At 38.9% G+C, this 18,940-nt stretch overlaps 3 protein-coding genes and 1 pseudogene across 5 annotated transcripts; all 4 read right to left on the bottom strand.

The window, feature by feature from the left end:
- Positions 1-1,270: 1,270 nt before the first annotated feature.
- Positions 1,271-3,242, bottom strand: LOC146556749 (claudin-10-like). The gene is made up of 5 exons (XM_085248929.1): positions 2,944-3,242; positions 2,690-2,851; positions 2,522-2,603; positions 2,303-2,410; positions 1,271-2,185 (listed from the first exon to the last, which is right to left on the bottom strand). The coding sequence occupies exons 1-5, from the start codon at positions 3,173-3,175 to the stop codon at positions 1,993-1,995; spliced, it is 777 nt and encodes a 258-aa protein (XP_085105055.1). The 5' UTR covers positions 3,176-3,242; the 3' UTR covers positions 1,271-1,992.
- Positions 3,243-3,877: 635 nt separating this feature from the next.
- cldn10l2 (claudin 10-like 2) lies at positions 3,878-7,535 on the bottom strand. Of its 2 annotated transcripts, none has more exons than XM_085248927.1 (5): positions 7,096-7,535; positions 5,273-5,434; positions 5,098-5,185; positions 4,853-4,960; positions 3,878-4,762 (listed from the first exon to the last, which is right to left on the bottom strand). In XM_085248927.1, the coding sequence occupies exons 1-5, from the start codon at positions 7,325-7,327 to the stop codon at positions 4,570-4,572; spliced, it is 783 nt and encodes a 260-aa protein (XP_085105053.1). In that variant the 5' UTR covers positions 7,328-7,535; the 3' UTR covers positions 3,878-4,569. The 2 variants fall into 2 exon arrangements, with proteins under 2 accessions (XP_085105053.1, XP_085105054.1); XM_085248928.1 differs by having other exon boundaries at positions 5,273-5,371.
- LOC146556747 (claudin-10-like) lies at positions 7,536-13,343 on the bottom strand. 2 transcript variants are annotated; one of them, XM_085248931.1, is made up of 5 exons: positions 13,130-13,343; positions 9,014-9,175; positions 8,857-8,938; positions 8,655-8,759; positions 7,536-8,549 (listed from the first exon to the last, which is right to left on the bottom strand). In XM_085248931.1, the coding sequence occupies exons 1-5, from the start codon at positions 13,341-13,343 to the stop codon at positions 8,393-8,395; spliced, it is 720 nt and encodes a 239-aa protein (XP_085105057.1). In that variant the 3' UTR covers positions 7,536-8,392. The 2 variants fall into 2 exon arrangements, with proteins under 2 accessions (XP_085105057.1, XP_085105056.1); XM_085248930.1 differs by lacking the exon at positions 13,130-13,343 and adding an exon at positions 9,883-11,559.
- A 1,765-nt stretch (positions 13,344-15,108) lies between these two features.
- LOC146556746 (zinc finger MYM-type protein 1-like) lies at positions 15,109-18,839 on the bottom strand (annotated as a pseudogene).
- Positions 18,840-18,940: the final 101 nt, after the last annotated feature.

The raw sequence follows: 18,940 nt of genomic DNA, 5'->3' as shown, positions 1-18,940 counted from the left end.
TGTTGGGAATATATCTGTATTATTGTAGGATCTTTACCTGAAAATATAAAGCACCTTAAGGCAACTGTTGTTATGATTTGGGGCTACATAAATAAAACTGAATTGAAAGTGCTGTATGAATGTATGGTTAAAGTGTGACCTTTAATTAAAGTTACTTTGAGTTTGTCAGTAACATTAGAAAGTGCCACATAAATGCAAGTATATTACATGACGCTGTTGGTGCTTCTGCTTTGCATGCGCAAGCACAAATGCTAATGCTAATGTTAATATAACAATAAAAAAATTCAAATCCATTTATTCTTAGCTAACTGAGATTACCTGAACTGAGATTAAAACAGAGATTTAGGGTTTAGGCCTAGGGGTCATAAGATTGTAAAGTCACCTGAGCTGCCATTTCAATAAGTGTGGGAAACACTTGCATGTCACCTTCAGATTCATATATTTTGTCGGGATCCTGGGTCTCCTGACCCAGCGTTTTTAGTTATTTGTGATTCTTGTATTTTGTGCTCGTGTGATTTATTCTATGGTTTCTAGTTTGGATCCCTTGCCCTTCATGTTTCTCTGTGCCCCCTCTGTTCTGTGTAAGTCTGTGTTTCTTGGTCTGTGTCTTTGCATGTTTCGAGTTTCTTGTGTTTTCTGTCACTCTGTATTGTGAATTATGCTCTCATGGTTGGTCTTTTGTTACTCCCTCGAGTCTAGTTTCTTGTGTTCCAAGCTTAGTATTTCCCTCTGTGTATTTTGGTTCTTAGAGTCCTCTGCTTTATGGTTTATGTCTCTGTGTTTCTTAGCTGCTGTCTCCACCGTGTCAAGTTTGCGTCTCTGTGTTATACTTCCTGTTTTACTTTGAAGGTCTGTGTCTTATGTGAATGTGTTCTACTTTGCTTCCTTGTCTCGTCAGTTCTGATTTCTCCCAGCCGTGCCCTCCTTCTGTGTCCCACTGCCCTCATTACTTCCCATTGTATTTAAACCCTGTGTTTCTCTGAGTCAGTGTCACGTCGTCCCTCATGCTGTGTGGATCTCCCTGTGTCTCCCTGTGAGTTTAGCTTGCTTTTGTATGCTTTTTCCCTGCCAGTAAATAAAGCTGAGTTTTTTGTGTTTAAACCTCGTGCCTGAGTGCCTGCATCTTGGGTCCAACTCCCGCCTGCCACACAGCGTCTCTTGACATATTTAAATTGTTATAACTGTTGTGTTTTCATGTCTTAGATAAAACAGGACATAAGAACTGAGTAATGTAAAACCTAAAAAAAATAGGTGTGTAGTTCAGCTGTTGTAAACCCTTATTATGAAGGAACTTTTGACCCAGACTATACTGTCCAGGTATAGAATATGAACAGTATGTGAAGTTCAATACATTATTTGCTCGTACCAAAGACAGACAAAAAGTAGCCTCTCGTTAAACAAAATTGCCAACTCATTACTCTCTATTGTTTTATTGTCTTTAAGAATAAAGATAATTTCTATATAAACTGCTTCAAAAAAAAAAAAAAAGTACAAACTGTGTGATTAATAAAAGTAACCAGAAGGAAAAAATGGTGCGTTCGATACTCAAAATTCCCTGGGGAGGTACCCCTCAAAACCCAAGTTCAATGTGTTCTCCTCAATATGCAAACAAAGCACCACCATTCATACGCAAATGTGCACTTTACATTTCTGTTATGCTTTATTAATTTTAAATGATGCACCTTGATGCAGATGCAGGGAAAACACAATTTTGTTTCATGATAGTGGAAAAATTAATGTAGTAAATATGTCCTGTCATGTCACAGTTGAAAGCTTAAACAGCTCTTAGAAGTAGCTTGAAGCTGTGTTGCCATCAATAAAAAAAAAATTCCATTGTTTCAGGATGCCCGTATTATTATTAGTAACACTTTTGGTTTCATAATCACAAAAGTGTTGTAAAGACAAATACTTGATTTGACATTTAATGACTCTCAAAGTAAAACACACACATTCTTTGTGAAAGAAAAACAAAAATAATTCTGTGTAGGTTCGTCACACATATGAATAAGTGACCGATGTCTTGGTGACACTGTTGATCTCTGAGATGCTACTGGCTCTGCTGCTGCTGATCGTCCTTGGTTTTTTACTCCTACTAATCTCTGTGGAAGCCAAAGACACAACGCTTTTTTGTGTTGGAACAAAAGTGTAGGCATCTTGGAACTGATGCGTAGCATACCTCTTTGAGCTGTCAAGGTACAATTCCGAAAATGAATTCATGACTCTAATTGTGTATTGCAGACTGAGGTTGGCTAATTATAAAAACAACAACAAACAAACAAATGACACAGAAGCGGTATTTTACCTTGAGTGACACCCTTCTCTTCCTGCAAAGATACTGTAAATAAGTCCTCCAACAATAAGTAAGGTAGAGCCTCCCCAGCCAATGAAGACACCTACTCCTATTTCAAACCTGCCAATAAATACAAGAATATTTCAAGTGCAATTCTCCCTCATAGGAAAAACAATGATCTAAATGTGAGTCATCAAGTACGCAGACTTATCATATATATCTGCTACATACTTCTGTTCCATGTAGTTTGGATCTTCAAACTCAGCTCTTATTTTATTTCCATAGTAGGAGTAAGCAATCATAGAACACATCCCTGAAACAATACTCACACAATTACTTAAATATTAAACAGTGCAATATCTAACAATGTGACTCAGTTCAAACAAATTTCTGTCTTGCCTCCTATAAGGTAGTTCATCCCTCCGGCAAAGGTTACTCTTGCATTAGCAAGCTCGGACCCTCCGATCTTAGTGCACTTCATTCCAACTAAGACCAAAATTGATCCGAAGAAACACAGGATAATACAGATGATGATAAGAGCCCGGCACATGTGAATGTCCCCTGTCCACAAGCAGAAAAAAAGCGGTTAAAGGCACTAAGTTCACTGGGTTTTTATCTTTAATTTACGGTATTCTGAGGGACGGTTTGCTTACAGTTCAGTGCCAGCATGGATGGAATTCCCTTGCAGTCAGATACTCCAGTTGAATCAGATATGCAGTCCTTCCACAAGTTCGAGTAGTAGTTTGATGTCGCCAGGACCACGTTGCTGACTTCAGACCAGGTCCAGATATCTGTTGGCATTGTGGAGCAGACCAGAATCCATCCACACACACATACTACAAAGCAGCCTATCTCCATGTACATCACCATAGTCCTATAACCCATTATTGCTTCAGATTTCAGCACCAAGACAGACTACTAACAAATCTAAGCTCCTTAACACAAACCACAGTGCATTTTTTCCAGAACTGTCTTCTTTGAACTCCCTTCTCACGTGCTGAATAGAGGAGGGCATGCAGTGGCACCGCCCCCCTGAAGAAGTCACTTAGATACGTGACAAAACATTTCTCTATTTGAAACGCTACTTGAGAAGGAACAGTATAAATAATAAATAAATAATAAGCCTTCTAGGTAGGATTTCATTACCTGAATTATTAGTGATGCACCAATGAATCCATACTATTTGCATACTTAATCTTTTAATGTTAATACACATCTACTCATATATAAGCATATATTATTAACAAAACTTACCAGCAGTATAAAGTTCACTAAAATCATCTCCAGCTGCAAGCTGCAAGTAATATACACATTAAGTAATTAACAGCTATGATTAATAATGTAATTTATACATTCATTTTTTTAATTATATTTTGAAGTCAAATAGCTTGCAGGATTCAATTCAATTCAATTCAATTTTATTTATATAGCGCCAAATCACAACATAAGTCGCCTCAAGGCGCTTCATAGGATGATGCTGTTGTATATATAGTCAAAGAAGAAGGAGTCAAAATACAAGTTTTCTCATTCAGAGAACATTTATTTAAGCCATTCAAAATAAAGTTTAAAATCTTGTACAGTGCCACTTTTCATGTGTTGACCTCTGTATAAATACACAGGTTTATCTATCGTTCATCTGTTTTGTTTTTTTTTAATTCTCCAAGTCCCCTTTATACACACTTAAACACAGACACACAACTACAAGAGAACACCATAACATGTTATGCCTCAGACTGCACCTGTTTGTTTTGGAAAGATCATTTCCATCAGCGTGGCTGTTGTTGATACTCAGTCTCCCGACGAGAATAGTTTTAGTTTTGTGCACCATTGAGTTGTTACTTTACACATAAAACAAGGAGAAGACTCATTTCTTTGGATGAAATGCATAATAATTGCACTAATATCTTTATAAAGGTGTGATTTTGCCAATAAAATATTGGACATCTTTATCGAAGGTTTAAACTGAGCAGTGTGGTGGTGATCAAAGTGATATTGATATATTAATTGATATATACATCTGTTCATCGTCATAGGTGTTTCAGTGAGATGACAGAAAATGCTTTTGGTTAAATCACAGCAATTATAACATAAGTGTAAACACAAGACTATGACAACCACTGGTACAAACACAAGACTAAGACTGCACATCTGTTTTATTCACGAGGTGAATATGACTGAGTATGAAGTGATCTAAAGGAAACAAAACATGACAAAAAATTACTTTCCTCCTATCTACAAGTTGAACTATTGCAGTGTCTGTTTGAGTTAAAACAGACCAACTAGACAAATGCATCTCTGTCTGAGGGTTTCGTTGGTGTTGCCTGAAGCTTTGAAAGTTGGGCGCTTGATCGTCCTGAGCCCATATAGTTAGACCCATACAGCTTGGAGGGTTTGTAGTATCCGGAATAAATGGTTCTTCCTCTGGATGGAGGCGCCATGTACGTGTGAGCATCACAGGCTTGTACTACTCTGCTGTAAAATTCAAAACATTGATGATGTTAATTATATGATGTAGTGGTAGTAGAGACAAGAAAAGGGATTAAAGTGGAATAATTTAGGCACCTTTTTCTGCGGATTACTTTATACACTGTCACAGCATAAAGAACAGCCCCGACTAGGATGAAAAAGCCTCCTGCCAATCCTAGAAAAACTGGAGATCCTAATTCATATCTGGAAGAAGTGAAAGGACGAGGAGAAAATCATGCTATCATTTAAATAATATAAGTTACTGCAAAAATTATAGCAGATATGTCTATAATTTGAAAAGATTTGATGTAAAATGGTGTATGGAGTGGAAAAAGCAGTACCGCAAAACTCCTGATGCGACCTTTCGAGCAAAAGCTGTCCTGGCAATTCTGTTGATGTATAAGCAGTAGGCAGCAATGTCTGACATACCTGCGTGAAGAGGTTTCGGTGAACAGAGGAAAAAAAATGATGGCAAAACATTTACAGAGAGAAGCACGGCGTATGTTCAAAGCTTACCACCAACAAAATGAAGCACTGCTCCCGCGAAGAGCACTTTGTCCTTGGTTTTGTCAGATCCGCCGATGTAAGTGCACTCCATCCCGACAAAGCAGCACACTACAGCAAAGAATCCAATAGTTAACCCGCACATTAGCAATCCTCTCACTGCCTGCACGTAATCTGTTCAAATCAAAAAGAGTTCAGAAAGGAGAAAATGAGAAAAAATAATAAACAACAAGGGGTTGATATGAGAATCAAATCAGACCAGTATAAATAAAACAGCTATAAAAACAGCTATGCAGTGCAGAGATTGTGATCTACAATGGTTTCTGCAATGTTTTCTCAGATTTGTAAAGATTCAATCAGCAGATGCTTGGCGATGCTTGGATGACATAATGCTGCACCAAGTCTTTTTGTTTCATTGAATCTGAGAGTCAATAAAAATATGAATAAATCCCTCTTTTGGATATGGTTGAAGAATATTGTACAAAAGATGATCTCTTTTAAGTATTCTTTAGCAGTCTTCATAAAGTCCAGAATATTTGAAGATTGAATTTATAGACGCAATAAGAATATTTTTAAACCCATCAGGGTACATTATATATTTTGTTGAATCCATCCAACCATCCATTTTCTTCTGCCTATCTGATACATGGTCATGGGGAGACCATGACCTTCAATCAACTGACTTAAGGAATATGGAAACACCTTAATTTGGGTGTACGTAAAAGATTCAAAAGTTTTGGTGCTCAGTGTTAAAATATAGTGTTAAGTCTTAAGGTCTGTATTTTAGGCATTTATCCAGATGACTGTAATTTCGCTCATACAGAGAGGAAGATGGTTGACCTTTACTTACTCCAGGCCAAATGGTGTAGTGCAGTATGCTGGAAGAATTGTTGGTGGCCCCTCTTTGGTTAATGGGGGGCCATTGTTTAACCATTGGTTAATGGATAAACAATGTAACATCAAGTTTAGTTCTTGAGAAACTGACCTGTGTATTTAGGAAAAGATCTTCAGAATTTTTTGACATTTGGAAGATGTTTCTGGATCTATTAAAAAATGGGGAAGTTGAGAAGGTGGCGAGAGAGTAAGGTAATGGAAAATATGTAACTAAATTTGGGAATGTATACCGTAACCTGATCTGTTTTTATTTTGTATTTTGTTCTTGGTTGTTGTTTTATTTGTTTGTTGGTCTTTTGTTTGTTTCAGTTTAGTTGCTTTTTGGGGGGGGGCTATTTCTTTTTTTTAGTGTCTTGTGTTTTTATTGCTTTCTTACTGCCATATGTTCAAGAAATTTAAAGTGTTGGATATTTATGAATACAAAATCCAATAAATATATGTTTACAAAAAAAATTGGGTGTAGGTAAACTTTTATGATCAGCTGCCACTGTCGCCAGAATTGGAAGTTTAGCAAAATCAGAGCCAAGTCATAAAGTGAGCTCACTGAGAAAGCTCTTATTTTTTATATATTCAAAGTTAGCATTAGCAAATAAAGGTTAAGTATATTAAAGCAAGTCTGCAGGGTATTTTATAGACGTTTCTATAAATTCCCAAATATCTGACCTTTTTTTCTCAAATGAGTTATAGTATCACTTTTAGGAACTGGTGCAAAGTCAACGCAACTTTTAATATGGATCCAGAACAACAGCATGCTCTACTTGTTAATCAATAGCATTGCAAAACTAGGCGATACTATTCAAAGTGACAGATTAACAGACAGAATTATAGTCAGGAGTACAATTATTTGAAGAATGAGACTTAAAAAAATTACTAATGACTGATCACCTGACTGCATGTACATAATCTATATAAAAATTATTGGTGAGGCAAATGCAACATACAAGCAACATTCCAGAGCACTGGGTATTCTCTACAGTTGGTCACAGCCGCAGAATCTGTGTAACAGTCGCTCCACAGGTTGGACCAGTACCAGGCCACTTTGATGATGTACGAGCCTCCTTGCCCTCCGAGTTTGGTAATCCTCCAATAGTCCATTGCCATGGTGCAGAGCACAAACAGCCATCCCAACGATGAAATCAAGAAGCCAGATATTTGGATCACACGTTTTCTCATTGTGGAAATCAAGAAGCCTGCTAATGCAGGTTTAATGGATTGTGCTGACCTTAGAAGAAGAAAATCTATTGACGTCTACTCTGGCTCACTAACTGTTCTACTGCTCTAGATTCAAGTAAAATGTGGCCCGGGTGTCCATTTAACTACGTCATAAGTGTCATGTGTTGATGAGGGCTCTGTACCACTTCATGCTGTGTTTACTGTAAACTTTTTGGATCATACCTTCTCCTGTAGATATTTCAAACGACTGTATTGATTATTGCTGTAGCAATATTTAGATGTACTTAAAAGGCTTCATCATGTTTACACCTTGCTCGTTTCTCAAGCATATTAGCACATAATTTGAATAGGAAAGGGAAGATGACAGAACAGAATAGCTCATAATAATACTCTGTTGACCTGAGGTAATCACTTAAAAAAAACAAAAAATAAAAAAAAACCACAGACACAGAATTTGCTGCAACTTAGTTGTATTTACTTTAACATGTTTTAACTAAACAGAGCAATGTGCTAAGGAACCAAGAATGCTCATAATTCACCAAACATTTCAGCATGTTTTTTTACCCTCTACAAGTTTGTACACTACAAAGGTTGTTTATGGTTACGTCATATTCAACAAGATAAATGGGTGTCTGTCATCATTTTAATTGCGGTCATTACAGATTAATGACAGACACGCAGAAGCTACATACAGCTAAAGACATAACCAACAAATCCAATTTTGTACATAAATAGAACGTGCTCATCGCCATAAAAAAGCTCCAAAAATAGAAAATGATGCAAGCATTTGATTAGAAATCTCTGTTGTGGGCCAAATGTTTTTGATTTATTGATCCCCCCAAGTCCAGAGAGTAAACTGTATCATAAAAACAAGAAAAAAAGATCCAGCTTCAAAAAACATGTAAGGATTTGACACTGATTTCCTGGTGAGATATGAATCAATATCAGTACATTCAACTGTTGTTTGACCAACACCACAAAGTCACACAGACTGTGCTATAATTAACAATTAATATATCTTCTAGTACCCAAACGTGGCTTTAACCAAAAGTATATTCACATTTGTCACACATAAACATTCTTATCAAAGTGCTGGATCCTGGAGGAGGTGCTGTTGTCTGGAGTTAGCCTCTGATTTACAGACTTCGCCTGCCCTTTTGGGTAGGAGGAGATACGAGAATGTGAGGCAGCGCCTCTGTAGATATAGTTTACCTCTCTTTTGCTGTGAAGAAAAAGACATAGCTTAATTTTTACATGCCAAAAACCATTATAATTCAACAAACAGTGGCCTGTAAAATGTGCTCATGCGTAAGTCTTACTTACTAACCTACTGGTAAAAGAACCTGCAATGGAGAAGCATAACATGGTGCCCCCGAGAATACAGAGGACAGATCCACCCCAGCCAATAAAGAGAGCAGCTCCAAGTTCATACCTAGAGACAAACAGTAAAATTTAATGATAATGTTTATGTCTTTAATGTTTAAGTCAAGCCACATTAAAAGACTCTGTAGGGCAAACATGCTCCTTACTTTTGCGCGATAAACATTGGATCAAAAAATTCTGATGTTATCCGGTGCGCATAGATGGAGCAGGATGAGAGTGAGCACAGGCCTGAGTAAAAAGGGAAATGTTAATTATCTTAAACTGCTGAATGTGCTCTTGCTCAAATGGTTCATCTATACTTACCACTAAGAATGAAATGCACACCGGCAAAACAGGCAATCCTCGCTTTGTTTTTGTCAGATCCTCCAATTTTTGTGCACTTCATTCCCACAAGGGCAAATATAGAGCCGAAAAAGCCCAGAATAACGGCGGAAATCATGAGTGCCCTGCAAGCTATGAGGTAACCTACAGGCATAAAACAAAAATCTTACTACTTAAATGCAACCACAGGAGTCTTTTTGCACTATGCTTCTTTTTTGTGGTCTGGACCACAAGGTCAATGAGCTACTGACCTCGTGGCCAACTTAACACATAAAGTAAGAAAAACAATTTGTCATGAGTAACCTTAAGTGGTTTCTGCTACTTTGTGTTAGTGTGTCTGCTTCTTTGGGTGAAAAAAATGCCATTGAAATGTAATTTCGAGGCAAACATTAGCCTGGAAGCTAACCACTGAAACTAGTCAGCCGTGAACAAAACTCCCTGAGGTTCCCAGTAAATCTTCTTTATTGTTTTCAGGTTCTGAGAACTAAGGCTAAACATTGACATATTAGACGGTAAATGAGTTGGAGACTGGCTTTAGGGTTTGAATTATTCCGATGTAGCAATAAGCTTCAACGTGAATTTTCAAAAAATGATTTAAAGATAAAAAGAGCAGAGGTTTAAGCACATTAAGGAAAATGAGAAAGGATCAATAAAAACACAGAAAATTAGGTTAAAAGAGCATTTGAAAAGTCTTAAGATGCTATCATATACTATGGTATTAGTAAGCATACGAACATATATATACACACACTAACAATAAATAAACAGAAGTTGAGACCTATGGTTTAAATGAATCCAGCATACTAGTAAAATCCAAGATAAATGATAGGTGTATAATAAGAACAGCTGACCATCCAGTGCCAGCATCGAGATAAATTCTTTGCAGTTGGATACTCCTGTTGAATCAGTCACACAGGTCTTCCAAAGATTTGACCAGTAGGAAGCTGTGGTAATGACTGATCCATCATCTGAAGACACCTTCCAGTAGTCAGTCGGCAAGGTAGAAGACTCCAGTATCCACCCAGCGGTAGAGAAAAAAAAGGCAACAATCTCCTGAAACATGCTGCTCATAATGCTGAGAAGAATCCTCCACTTTACTGTGGCTGGCAGTTAAATTGATGGGACCTGAAATGGACGAATGCTTCCCTGAGACTTGTTGAAAATGTAGCTAGGCTCTTGGCACAAGTAGGTTCAATGAATAGGCTGTGATTACAGTTAATGTGTTGTGAACTGTTATATTGGGAAGGGAGGAGTTTGGCCTTAAACTTCAACAGGTGGCCAGTGGTCCTTTATAGTGTTTTCCACCCACGGTACACGTCACTGTGACTCGCAGTCCTGCTGTTGGTGACTGAGAGTCCTGAAAAGTTGAACTGCGATGATCTCACAAAAGGGTTTAAAATTAAGCTTAGCACACATCCTCAAGCACAGTTTCTAGGTAGCTGCAGGTATGTGTGTGTTTTATGCGGACTGCAGTAGACACGAGGGGCACTATTTAAATAGTTTTATTAATAAGTAAAAATATTGACGACATAGTAAATTTTTTTTTACATATTTAGAGCAGGATTGTTTGCGCAGAGTCGGGCAGGGCAGGTGTATTAGTTATTATTGATCTCTGGCTCTCTTCCACAGCATGTCTTTTGTCCTGTCTTCCTCTCTTCACCCCAGCTAGTCACGGCAGATGGCCACCCCTCCCTGAGCCTGGTTCTGCTGGAGGTTTCTTCTTGTTAAAAGGGAGTTTTTCCTTCCCACTGTTGCCCAAGTGCTTGCTCATAGCGGATGATATGATTGTTGGGTTTTTCTCTGTATGTATTATTTCAGGGTCTACCTTACAATATAAAGAACCTTGACCCACATAGCAAAATTGGTATGGCCCGGATCTGGCCCACACAATGTGCTTACACGTGGCCCACATACCGCAAAGAATGACGTCCCTTTGGTGGCCCAGATCTGGTTTACCAGAGGTGGCCCAAACATGGGCCAGCACAAGGCCAGTTGCAGACACACTGCTGGCCCTGTGCTGGCCCTGTGCTGGCCCAGAACAGTTTCAGCTCTGGCCCCAGATGTCAGCCTAATGTGTACCTTAATCAAGCCAAGTAATAACAACATGTGCCAGAACACAACAGTGCAAAAGTAACATGACAAAACTCAATGAATGGACTGATTCTTATATAGCACTTTCCTACTCTCTCAGATTACTCAAAGTGCTCTATACAACATGCTCATTCACCCAATCACACACTTTCTCTAAACTGAGCACTTCTTAACTACTTCCATGCACATTCCCACTCTTGACATGGAGACTGGAGGATCCAGGGATCAAACCACTAACCTTCTGATTAGTATGTGACCTGCTGTACCGCCTGAGCTACAGCCACCCAGTGGTAAACGCGAGCAAACTCTCACTAGGTTTTGGATAAAGTGTACACTCACAAACCTGTCAAACCTGCATTTGAAATGTTGGTTACCACAGCAGTATAGTATTGCAACATGGCATTTGGGTCTTCGAACTAAAATAGGAAAATAGGAATATAAATAGTGCCATCATTGCCAGAACTGGCCCACATCTGGTGGACATACACCCTTCCATGATACCAGCCAGTCAGAAGTGCCAGCTTGATGCCAGATCTGGGGAAGACCTGTTTTCTATGAGCCTAGGCCACATAAACCAAACCATAAGCGGGCCAGATGTGGCATGCCATCACATAAACAGTGCCATCTGCGCCAGGCCTGGCCCATATCTGGATGACATACCACTTACCATGCCAGAAGTCAGCCCGCAGTGCCGACTTGACACCAGATCCAGGCCAGACCTGTCTGCTATGTGGGGAGGTGACTGTTGTTGTGATTTGGAGCTGTATAAATAAAATTTAATTCATTGAACAAATACAAACAAACATTTTAAAAGATACCTTATATTTTTCACCTTGCACTGGGAAGTCACGAACAGTATAGGCAACAGTTACCACCACTTCCTCATGCACTTAAAATAGCCGCATTTAGATAACTTATTAACAACATGGCATTCTCTCTGATGTCTTACCTCAGACGAATGTCCCTTGAGTCAACAGAAATGTGTTTATAGGAGATGAACAAAAGGGCGATCAGGGCGTCTTTGACAAAGGCCAACTGAATTCAGTATGTGAATTACAGCTCCACCTGGTGGCTGTACACTAGTATCTCCCACCTTCATATGGAGGGACCTTGAGTTTTTTTCCCACCCATCCTTTCTGGGATTATTTTTGTCGATATTTTGTAGAATGTGGAAAAATAAATATGAAACTGGTAATACTGATAATATGTGGCAAACAAACAAACAAAAAAAAAGGATTAAACATAATTAATTTTGGTATGTTATAGACATAACTTAAATGCATTTTCTTTGAATTTTTTTTTGTTTCTTTCCATTGTGAGAAAGTAAAGCATTTTAGTTATTTTAGTATTTTATGCTTATTTTAGACCTATGCTGTCGTTTTCTGTCTTTCTCGCCTGTTAGTGCTTACATGTCTTGGGTTATTTCCCCTGTACCTGGACCCCAGAGACACCCAGTTTGACATTTCCTACAAAGAGGTTACACATTTACACATTTGCCACAATCGGTCTCTGAAATGCAAATTGTCAATTGAATTAACTGTTTGATTGCTTTGTATTAAGGGCCCATTTTAATGGAAATCAATCAACTGTACTTGTGGCTAAAAAAATGTTAGCAACAGAAATAACAAAAGATAGAGTTCAGAGACTGTGTTACATAATCTACTGTGACAGATACTGAATGCATGCTTCCATGAAAAAGAAAATAATAAAAAGTGCATATCTTACAAAATTCCATTAAAAAAAAAAATTCAAATACATTTTTGAATTTCACCTTTTAAAGAATTTTGAGGACTTTGCTGATAGATTTGCCAATAGACAAAAAGTGACACATTTGTTTCACTTAGTCACCACACATCAAGACTATTTAAAGAAGCAATTCCGCAGTATCCACACTGTACCTTACCATAAATTTATAGCTCAAAAAGATTATCAACATAATGCATGTGTTATTTAACCATAAACATAGATGTTCTGGCTGTTTGGGAAATATAAGATTTCTGATCTAACCTTCTAGCTGTAAGATAGTATGATGTGGTCTGCAGTGCAGAGATCCAATGGCATTTCCAGCACAGTTGTTCCACAGACCCTGGAGCACCCACGTTGCTGTGATGACTGAGGAAGCCCGGCTGGTGGCCCTCCATTCATTGGACACTGTGGCACCGATAGTGGCTCCTAACCCAGCCACACCACAGAGGAATGCCAAAATCTGCAAGCCTGACATTTGTTGGGTTAAGGTATGTTAGCAGTCTTTTAGTAGCCTCAAGAAAGAAGAAATAAAAATCCTTTCAGGCTAGCAAATTACACCGTGGACATGTGTTTCACTGAGATGATTAACAGACAAAACATCTTGCCTGCACATCCAGAGCTGAGGGGTGGACGCAAAGAGTAAAGGAAGTGGGCAGTTAAGCATTACATTTTGAAAGGGACTCTGAGAAAATCTCACTTAGTTTGTCCAGGTTTTCATCTAAAAATACTGTCAAGTGACACATTAACATAAAAAATAATAAAAGAGTAATCAGTAATCCTAACAAAATGAAAGTCAAAGTGACAAAGTCCAGTTCTTGTTCATCTGCTTCTGTTTAGCAACTGAATGTCTAATGATTTGCAAGCTCATTTTAACATATATGTTGTTTGTCATGTCTCCTGGTTTCACTCAAGAGAAATCTGTCAGACTTATCTAAAACAGAAAAAAGAAGAAAAAAACTGATATGTGTTCATTCCAATACTAAATCAACCTATTGACTAAAAGTTCAGGCATAAAGCCACTCCTGCCAAGTCATGTTGACATAAGAGTCAGATTAAAGCTTCCCTCTGGAAATGAGATGAGCCAATAATAACAACAGTCAGCCCTAAACTGTGCCCAGTGTTGCCCTTTTATCAGCTGTTACAAGTCCCACCTTCGTTGCATGAGCAGTGTAAATGACTACTGAAACTATCTGATAGAAGTATGATACCTACTATAATTAAAATGCATATTATCAACAAATGCTCTTAAAAAATATAAAATTAAAAAAATAATCTATGTTTACTGCATGTTTCAGCTGCTAAAGTTGGAGCAGGTTTTGCTTACTTTATATGCAGTTAGAAATTTTAGTCTAGTTGAGGCCGGTCGTTTCCAAATGATTACCAGATAAATGAGAGGGGCTGGAAAAAAACACAAAGGCCTGGCACTTTCACTGCTTAATTTTTGCTCTTGTACTGAATTGAGATAATTTGATAAATAGTTTAGATAAAAACTCGAATGGACTGGCACCTATTAGAGCACTTTTCTAGTTAATTTGAATACTCAAAGTGCTTTGTAGCTACAAGTGCTTTGTAGCTTCATCTGCATAGGCACCTTTTTCTGTGCCTAAGTGCTTTGAACCTAACATTCCCACACTCTGATGGATGCATCAGAAACAACTCATGGTTCACTACCCTGCCAGAGGACATTATTTAGATGCCAAAGAACACTCAAGGAGCATTCAAGCCACCGACCTTCTGATAAGTTAACATCTTAAGCCACAGTGACCATGAGACTTCTGAATTGGACACTGGTCACTTCTTAGATTCTGTATTTTGTAGCTTGTCACATGTCAAAAATGTGTAATGTGCATTTTAGAAAACTTATCTTAGAAACGATTGAAAGATATATTATTCCAACCTATTATGTGAAAACAGAACAGAGGTTCACAACAGAATTGTGAATCTAAAAAGTTGCTTCAGCTGTTGAATAACTGTAAGTATGTTTTGTGTACTCGATTACTTAAAAAAATGTATTAAAGTTGACGTACAATACTCAAATAAACGTGTACTACTTAGTTATTCCTCCCAGTGTTTTCCGTTATTGACCATTTAATTGAATGCACTGTAGATTCATAAAGAAGAGTCATCATGTACAATGGGTGCATGATCTCTGAACTACTGAGCGATACATTATACTATTTACCAGGGGTGTCACTAGGTTTTAAGGACAGGGGGGGGCTTAGCCCCCAAGAGATGCACACGACATGAACGAACGTAGTGAATGAGCACAAAATTTCACAAACAGAAAACAAAGACTGAGAAATTGTTTTCCTACTTTTTTGGACAGATTAAACATCCTAGGCCACCAATAGATCTATTGTTTTATTTCAGTCTGCTTTATAATACAGTACAACAAAAAAACAGAGGAAATGTGTTTGCTGCATCAATAACAAGAAAAAAACTGAAAATAAAAAAGTACATTTTTCTGGCTGCAATCACCAGTTACTTGGTGGGTGGAAGCATCAAAGAATGACGTCTGTTTTTAAGAGTGGCAAATCGGTCAATCACTCTGTTGTGACTCAGATGCTGAAGCGTGTCTTTTTCAATAGACATGACTGCAAGACTGTGAAGTCTTTTCTGACCCATTGTTTGACGCAGCCAGGAGTGCAGCCGACGCAGTGCACTAAAGGACCGTTCGCACGAGCAGCTGCTGACAGGCACTGTTAGGGCAACTTGGATGGTTGCCTTCAGAGAGGGAAACATGTCTGAATCAAGGAGGTTGTACACAGACAACATATTTTTGGGTGGACATCCAGCCTCTGTTTTCCGGGTAAGAAAGTTTCTGGCCACCAGAACCTCCTCTTTTTTCAGGTCAAGTCTGTAGTGCTTTGCAAGTTCATTCAAGTGTGGTTCACTCAAGAAGTTCTCAGATTTAGGACTGCATGCCTGGACGCCTTTTAGCAGCCCTGCATCTACACTGCAAAATCTTTGATCAAGCTCGCCAACCATCCGATCCACACAAGGGAAAAGTAACTCTCTTTTCAATGTGTCTGAGTTGTTCAATTCAGTGCGTGAACCCACAGTTGCCTCCAGGACAAAATCCTCCATTTTCCTCTGTTTGTGCCTTGTCTTGGCACCTGGTTCAGGGATACTGTGGGTGTTACACAGGGCCTTGGTTTTCTCATACAGCTCTGTAGCAAATGCATCTGAGTGTTTGCCCTTAAGTGTGTCACACACAGCTTGTTTGCAGATAAAAGCTTCTGCCAGGTCTAAAGTCTCTTTCTGCAGGAATTTGTGGAGTCCTTCGGTTACAGACAGAATCGACTGAAACATCAGTAGTGCATAGACTGCTGAGAACTTGTAGAGCTTTGCTCTGAGACCAACAGCTATGGGGGATCCAATTGCAGATAGGCACTCCAAAATGGCAGGCAATGTCTCAAGAACTGCACTGATTGATCACAACTGACATGCCCAGCGAGTGTTTGAAAGTTGCACAAGCTCAGTTTTTGTCAATCCAAGCTTTGCCTGAGTCTCCATGAACTTATGATGATTGACTAGGGAGGTGCTGAAGAAAGAATACACACACTCCAACAAGCTGAAAAGCTCCACAGCCTCTGGGACAGCCTTGCAAGTATTGCACAAAACCAGGTTGAGTTGATGAGCATAACAATGCACATAGATAGCCTCAGGATGGAGCCTTCTAAAATGTGCTTGTACACCTCCAGTGGAGCCACTCATAACGGCTGCACCATCATATGTTTGTGCTACACACTTAAGCTCTGCAAGACCATAGTTTTGGATCTGCTGCTGAATCTCATTTGCAATGGACTGGGCATCAAATGATTTTATCTCTGCAAGTGCAAGGAAACGCTCCTTCACTGCCCCCTCTGACACGTACCTGACACAAACAGCTAACTGCTCTGCCTTTTTATCCCTTGCCTCATCCACCATGATGGAATAGACTTTAGACTTTGTCATTTCAGATACAATGACACTAGTAACTTCCTGGGCACAACAGTCAATCATGTCATTCTGGGATGTTGGTGAGATATACTGTGCATTTGATGGGGGATTATGTTTTTGAAGAAAAGCATCAAACTCCTTCAAAAGCTCCATGCACGCAAGAAAATTCCCTCTGTTTGGGCTGTCTTCACCTTCATCATGACCACGAAAAGGGAGTCCCTGTCTCCCTAACATAGAGGTGACTGCAACAATTCGTCTGAGATACTCTCTTCTTTCGACTATCTCACTCACATTTGCAGTTGCTATCATCTGTGCAACGTTTCCCTGTTTGCTAGTTCCCTGGTAGCTTTTCCATGTAACAACACTGTCCTTATGTGTTTGTGCCATCTCATGCTTGCCAAAGATGACTAAAGCTTTCTTCCAGTTCTTGCAACCGTTACTGACCAAACTATCATGTTTGATGTTTTTGCCAAACACTCTACATGGGAAGCAGAAAGCTGCATTCTGGTTGACTGAATATTCTAACCAGTTGTGCTTTTCAAACCAGCTGTGGTTAAATGCTCGCTTCTGTGTACCAAAAGTATCATGTGGATAGCTCTTCAGCTTCACCTGTCTGGGCCCTGTGTCTTTGTCACCTAAATCAAACCCTGTAGTAGAATGAGTTGCTGCAGCTGCTTCATCATTTTCCCTCTCTTGGCCTGTTTGCTCTCCTCTCTCTGTAATAACTTGATCTTCCTCTGCCTCTCGATCTATTTGCTGCAGCTCCTCTGTCTCTCCTTGCTCTCTCTGACTTGAACTTGCCTGTTGACCTTTTTCTCCCTCAGCCACTCCTTCTGCCTCACCCTTCAAGATACATTAAAACATACTGAATTGTAATGTAAATTGCTAATATCATGACTTCTGCTCCCGCTCCACAGTAATTTGTTGCTCCCAAATATTTTGAAGTTACAAACATTATATTTTGAGCACGCATGTGACTAAAATGGTTGCAATTTAAAGCCCTGAAAAATATTACTAAATTACTTGAATTGAAGTAATATTAAAATAGAACCCTCAAAAATATGTGAGTCAGGCTAATTTGACTTATATACATATCTCTCTCTTTGCTCTCTCCACTTTCTAACCTTGACTCTCCTAAATAAAAGCTCAAGTTAAACAGGTCTTATATGTTGTACCGTGACTGAAATGTTTCATATTTCATATCCATATTGAGTCCCATAAAATTCTAATCAGACTGTCTCCATCACAAATGACTCCATCCTTTGACTCACCTCTCCAGCAGACGTCTCTCCCCTCTGCCTCTCTGTGCTCCTCTGCCCTGACTCCTACAGGTTAATGGGGATGGAGTGATTATTATTATTTCCACTGATGATAACCATACCTGAATGAGCTCAGCTGGATTTTTCAGAGCTAAAACGAGTGACAGAAATTAACATTATGCTAACAATTTAACTTAGTGCGCTAGCCAGGTTTTTATTTACAAAATGGGGAGCACCTGGTTCATTATTTACATGGGACTCTCTGCTGTTAGCTGGAGCTAACTAATTGTTACTACCAGCCAGTGATGAAGACTTACTTTCTTGAAAAACTTGCGTATATCCATGATTTCTTGCCGTTTGCCACATGCACGCTAGTGTTTCTGCAGGTGTATACGAGCGGAGTGTAAAGTAGCAGTGAAAACGAGGACTGGATTTTCAGTCATGTGGATGTCCCCTGTGAACAACTGGAAGGGATTGGATAACGAAGCACTGACGCTACCTTAACAATGTAAAGCGAAAGGGACCAACCGAGTTATGATCATATTTGTGTGAATAGCGACAGGTTTATATTATTATTTCTTTAAACTCATATTCCTGCATCTTTATATTGAATTTGTCTGCAAGTTCTGTAAAAAAAAAAAATCGAATAAGTTAAAAAAAAAAAAAAAACCCCACCAAATTATTTAGGGGGGCTTAAGAATATTTTAGGGAGGCTTCAGCACCCCTAAAATAGGCCTAACGACGCCACTGCTATTTACTACAAGGTACAACATGACACCATCCCCTCTTGGGATCTGTAACAGACAGCAAAGAAAAATGTTTCTCATATGAAGCAGAGGGAGCCTTGTAATGGACTCTTGTATCAGCCAAT

Source organism: Mchenga conophoros, linkage group LG16, assembly GCF_057382185.1.
Source record: "Mchenga conophoros isolate Kocher_MC1m ecotype Shallow Benthic linkage group LG16, M_conophoros_male_GT1.1, whole genome shotgun sequence".
NCBI classification, from domain to species: domain Eukaryota; kingdom Metazoa; phylum Chordata; class Actinopteri; order Cichliformes; family Cichlidae; genus Mchenga; species Mchenga conophoros.
Note: the sequence above shows the minus strand (reverse complement) of the source record. Positions and strands in the feature narration are given on the sequence as shown.

Bases quoted from the DNA above. Each gene is read 5' to 3' on its own strand.
- cldn10l2 (XM_085248927.1), bottom strand. From the start codon at position 7,327: ATGAGAAAACGTGTGATCCAAATATCTGGCTTCTTGATTTCATCGTTG. The intron at 5,186-5,272 runs GTAAGCTTTGAA...CTCTTCACGCAG, and splicing joins AGTGCTTCATTTTGTTGGTG to GTATGTCAGACATTGCTGCC. The intron at 4,763-4,852 runs GTGCCTAAATTA...TGAATTTTACAG, and splicing joins AAAGTAATCCGCAGAAAAAG to CAGAGTAGTACAAGCCTGTG.
- LOC146556747 (XM_085248930.1), bottom strand. From the start codon at position 10,102: ATGAGCAGCATGTTTCAGGAGATTGTTGCCTTTTTTTTCTCTACCGCT. The intron at 9,176-9,882 runs GTCAGCTGTTCT...TTATGCCTGTAG, and splicing joins CTCGATGCTGGCACTGGATG to GTTACCTCATAGCTTGCAGG. The intron at 8,550-8,654 runs GTTAGTAAGTAA...TTTTCTTCACAG, and splicing joins GCAGGTTCTTTTACCAGTAG to CAAAAGAGAGGTAAACTATA.
- LOC146556749 (XM_085248929.1), bottom strand. From the start codon at position 3,175: ATGGGTTATAGGACTATGGTGATGTACATGGAGATAGGCTGCTTTGTA. The intron at 2,411-2,521 runs GTATGTAGCAGA...ATTTATTGGCAG, and splicing joins CCAAACTACATGGAACAGAA to GTTTGAAATAGGAGTAGGTG. The intron at 2,186-2,302 runs GTAAAATACCGC...GTACCTTGACAG, and splicing joins AGAGAAGGGTGTCACTCAAG to CTCAAAGAGGTATGCTACGC.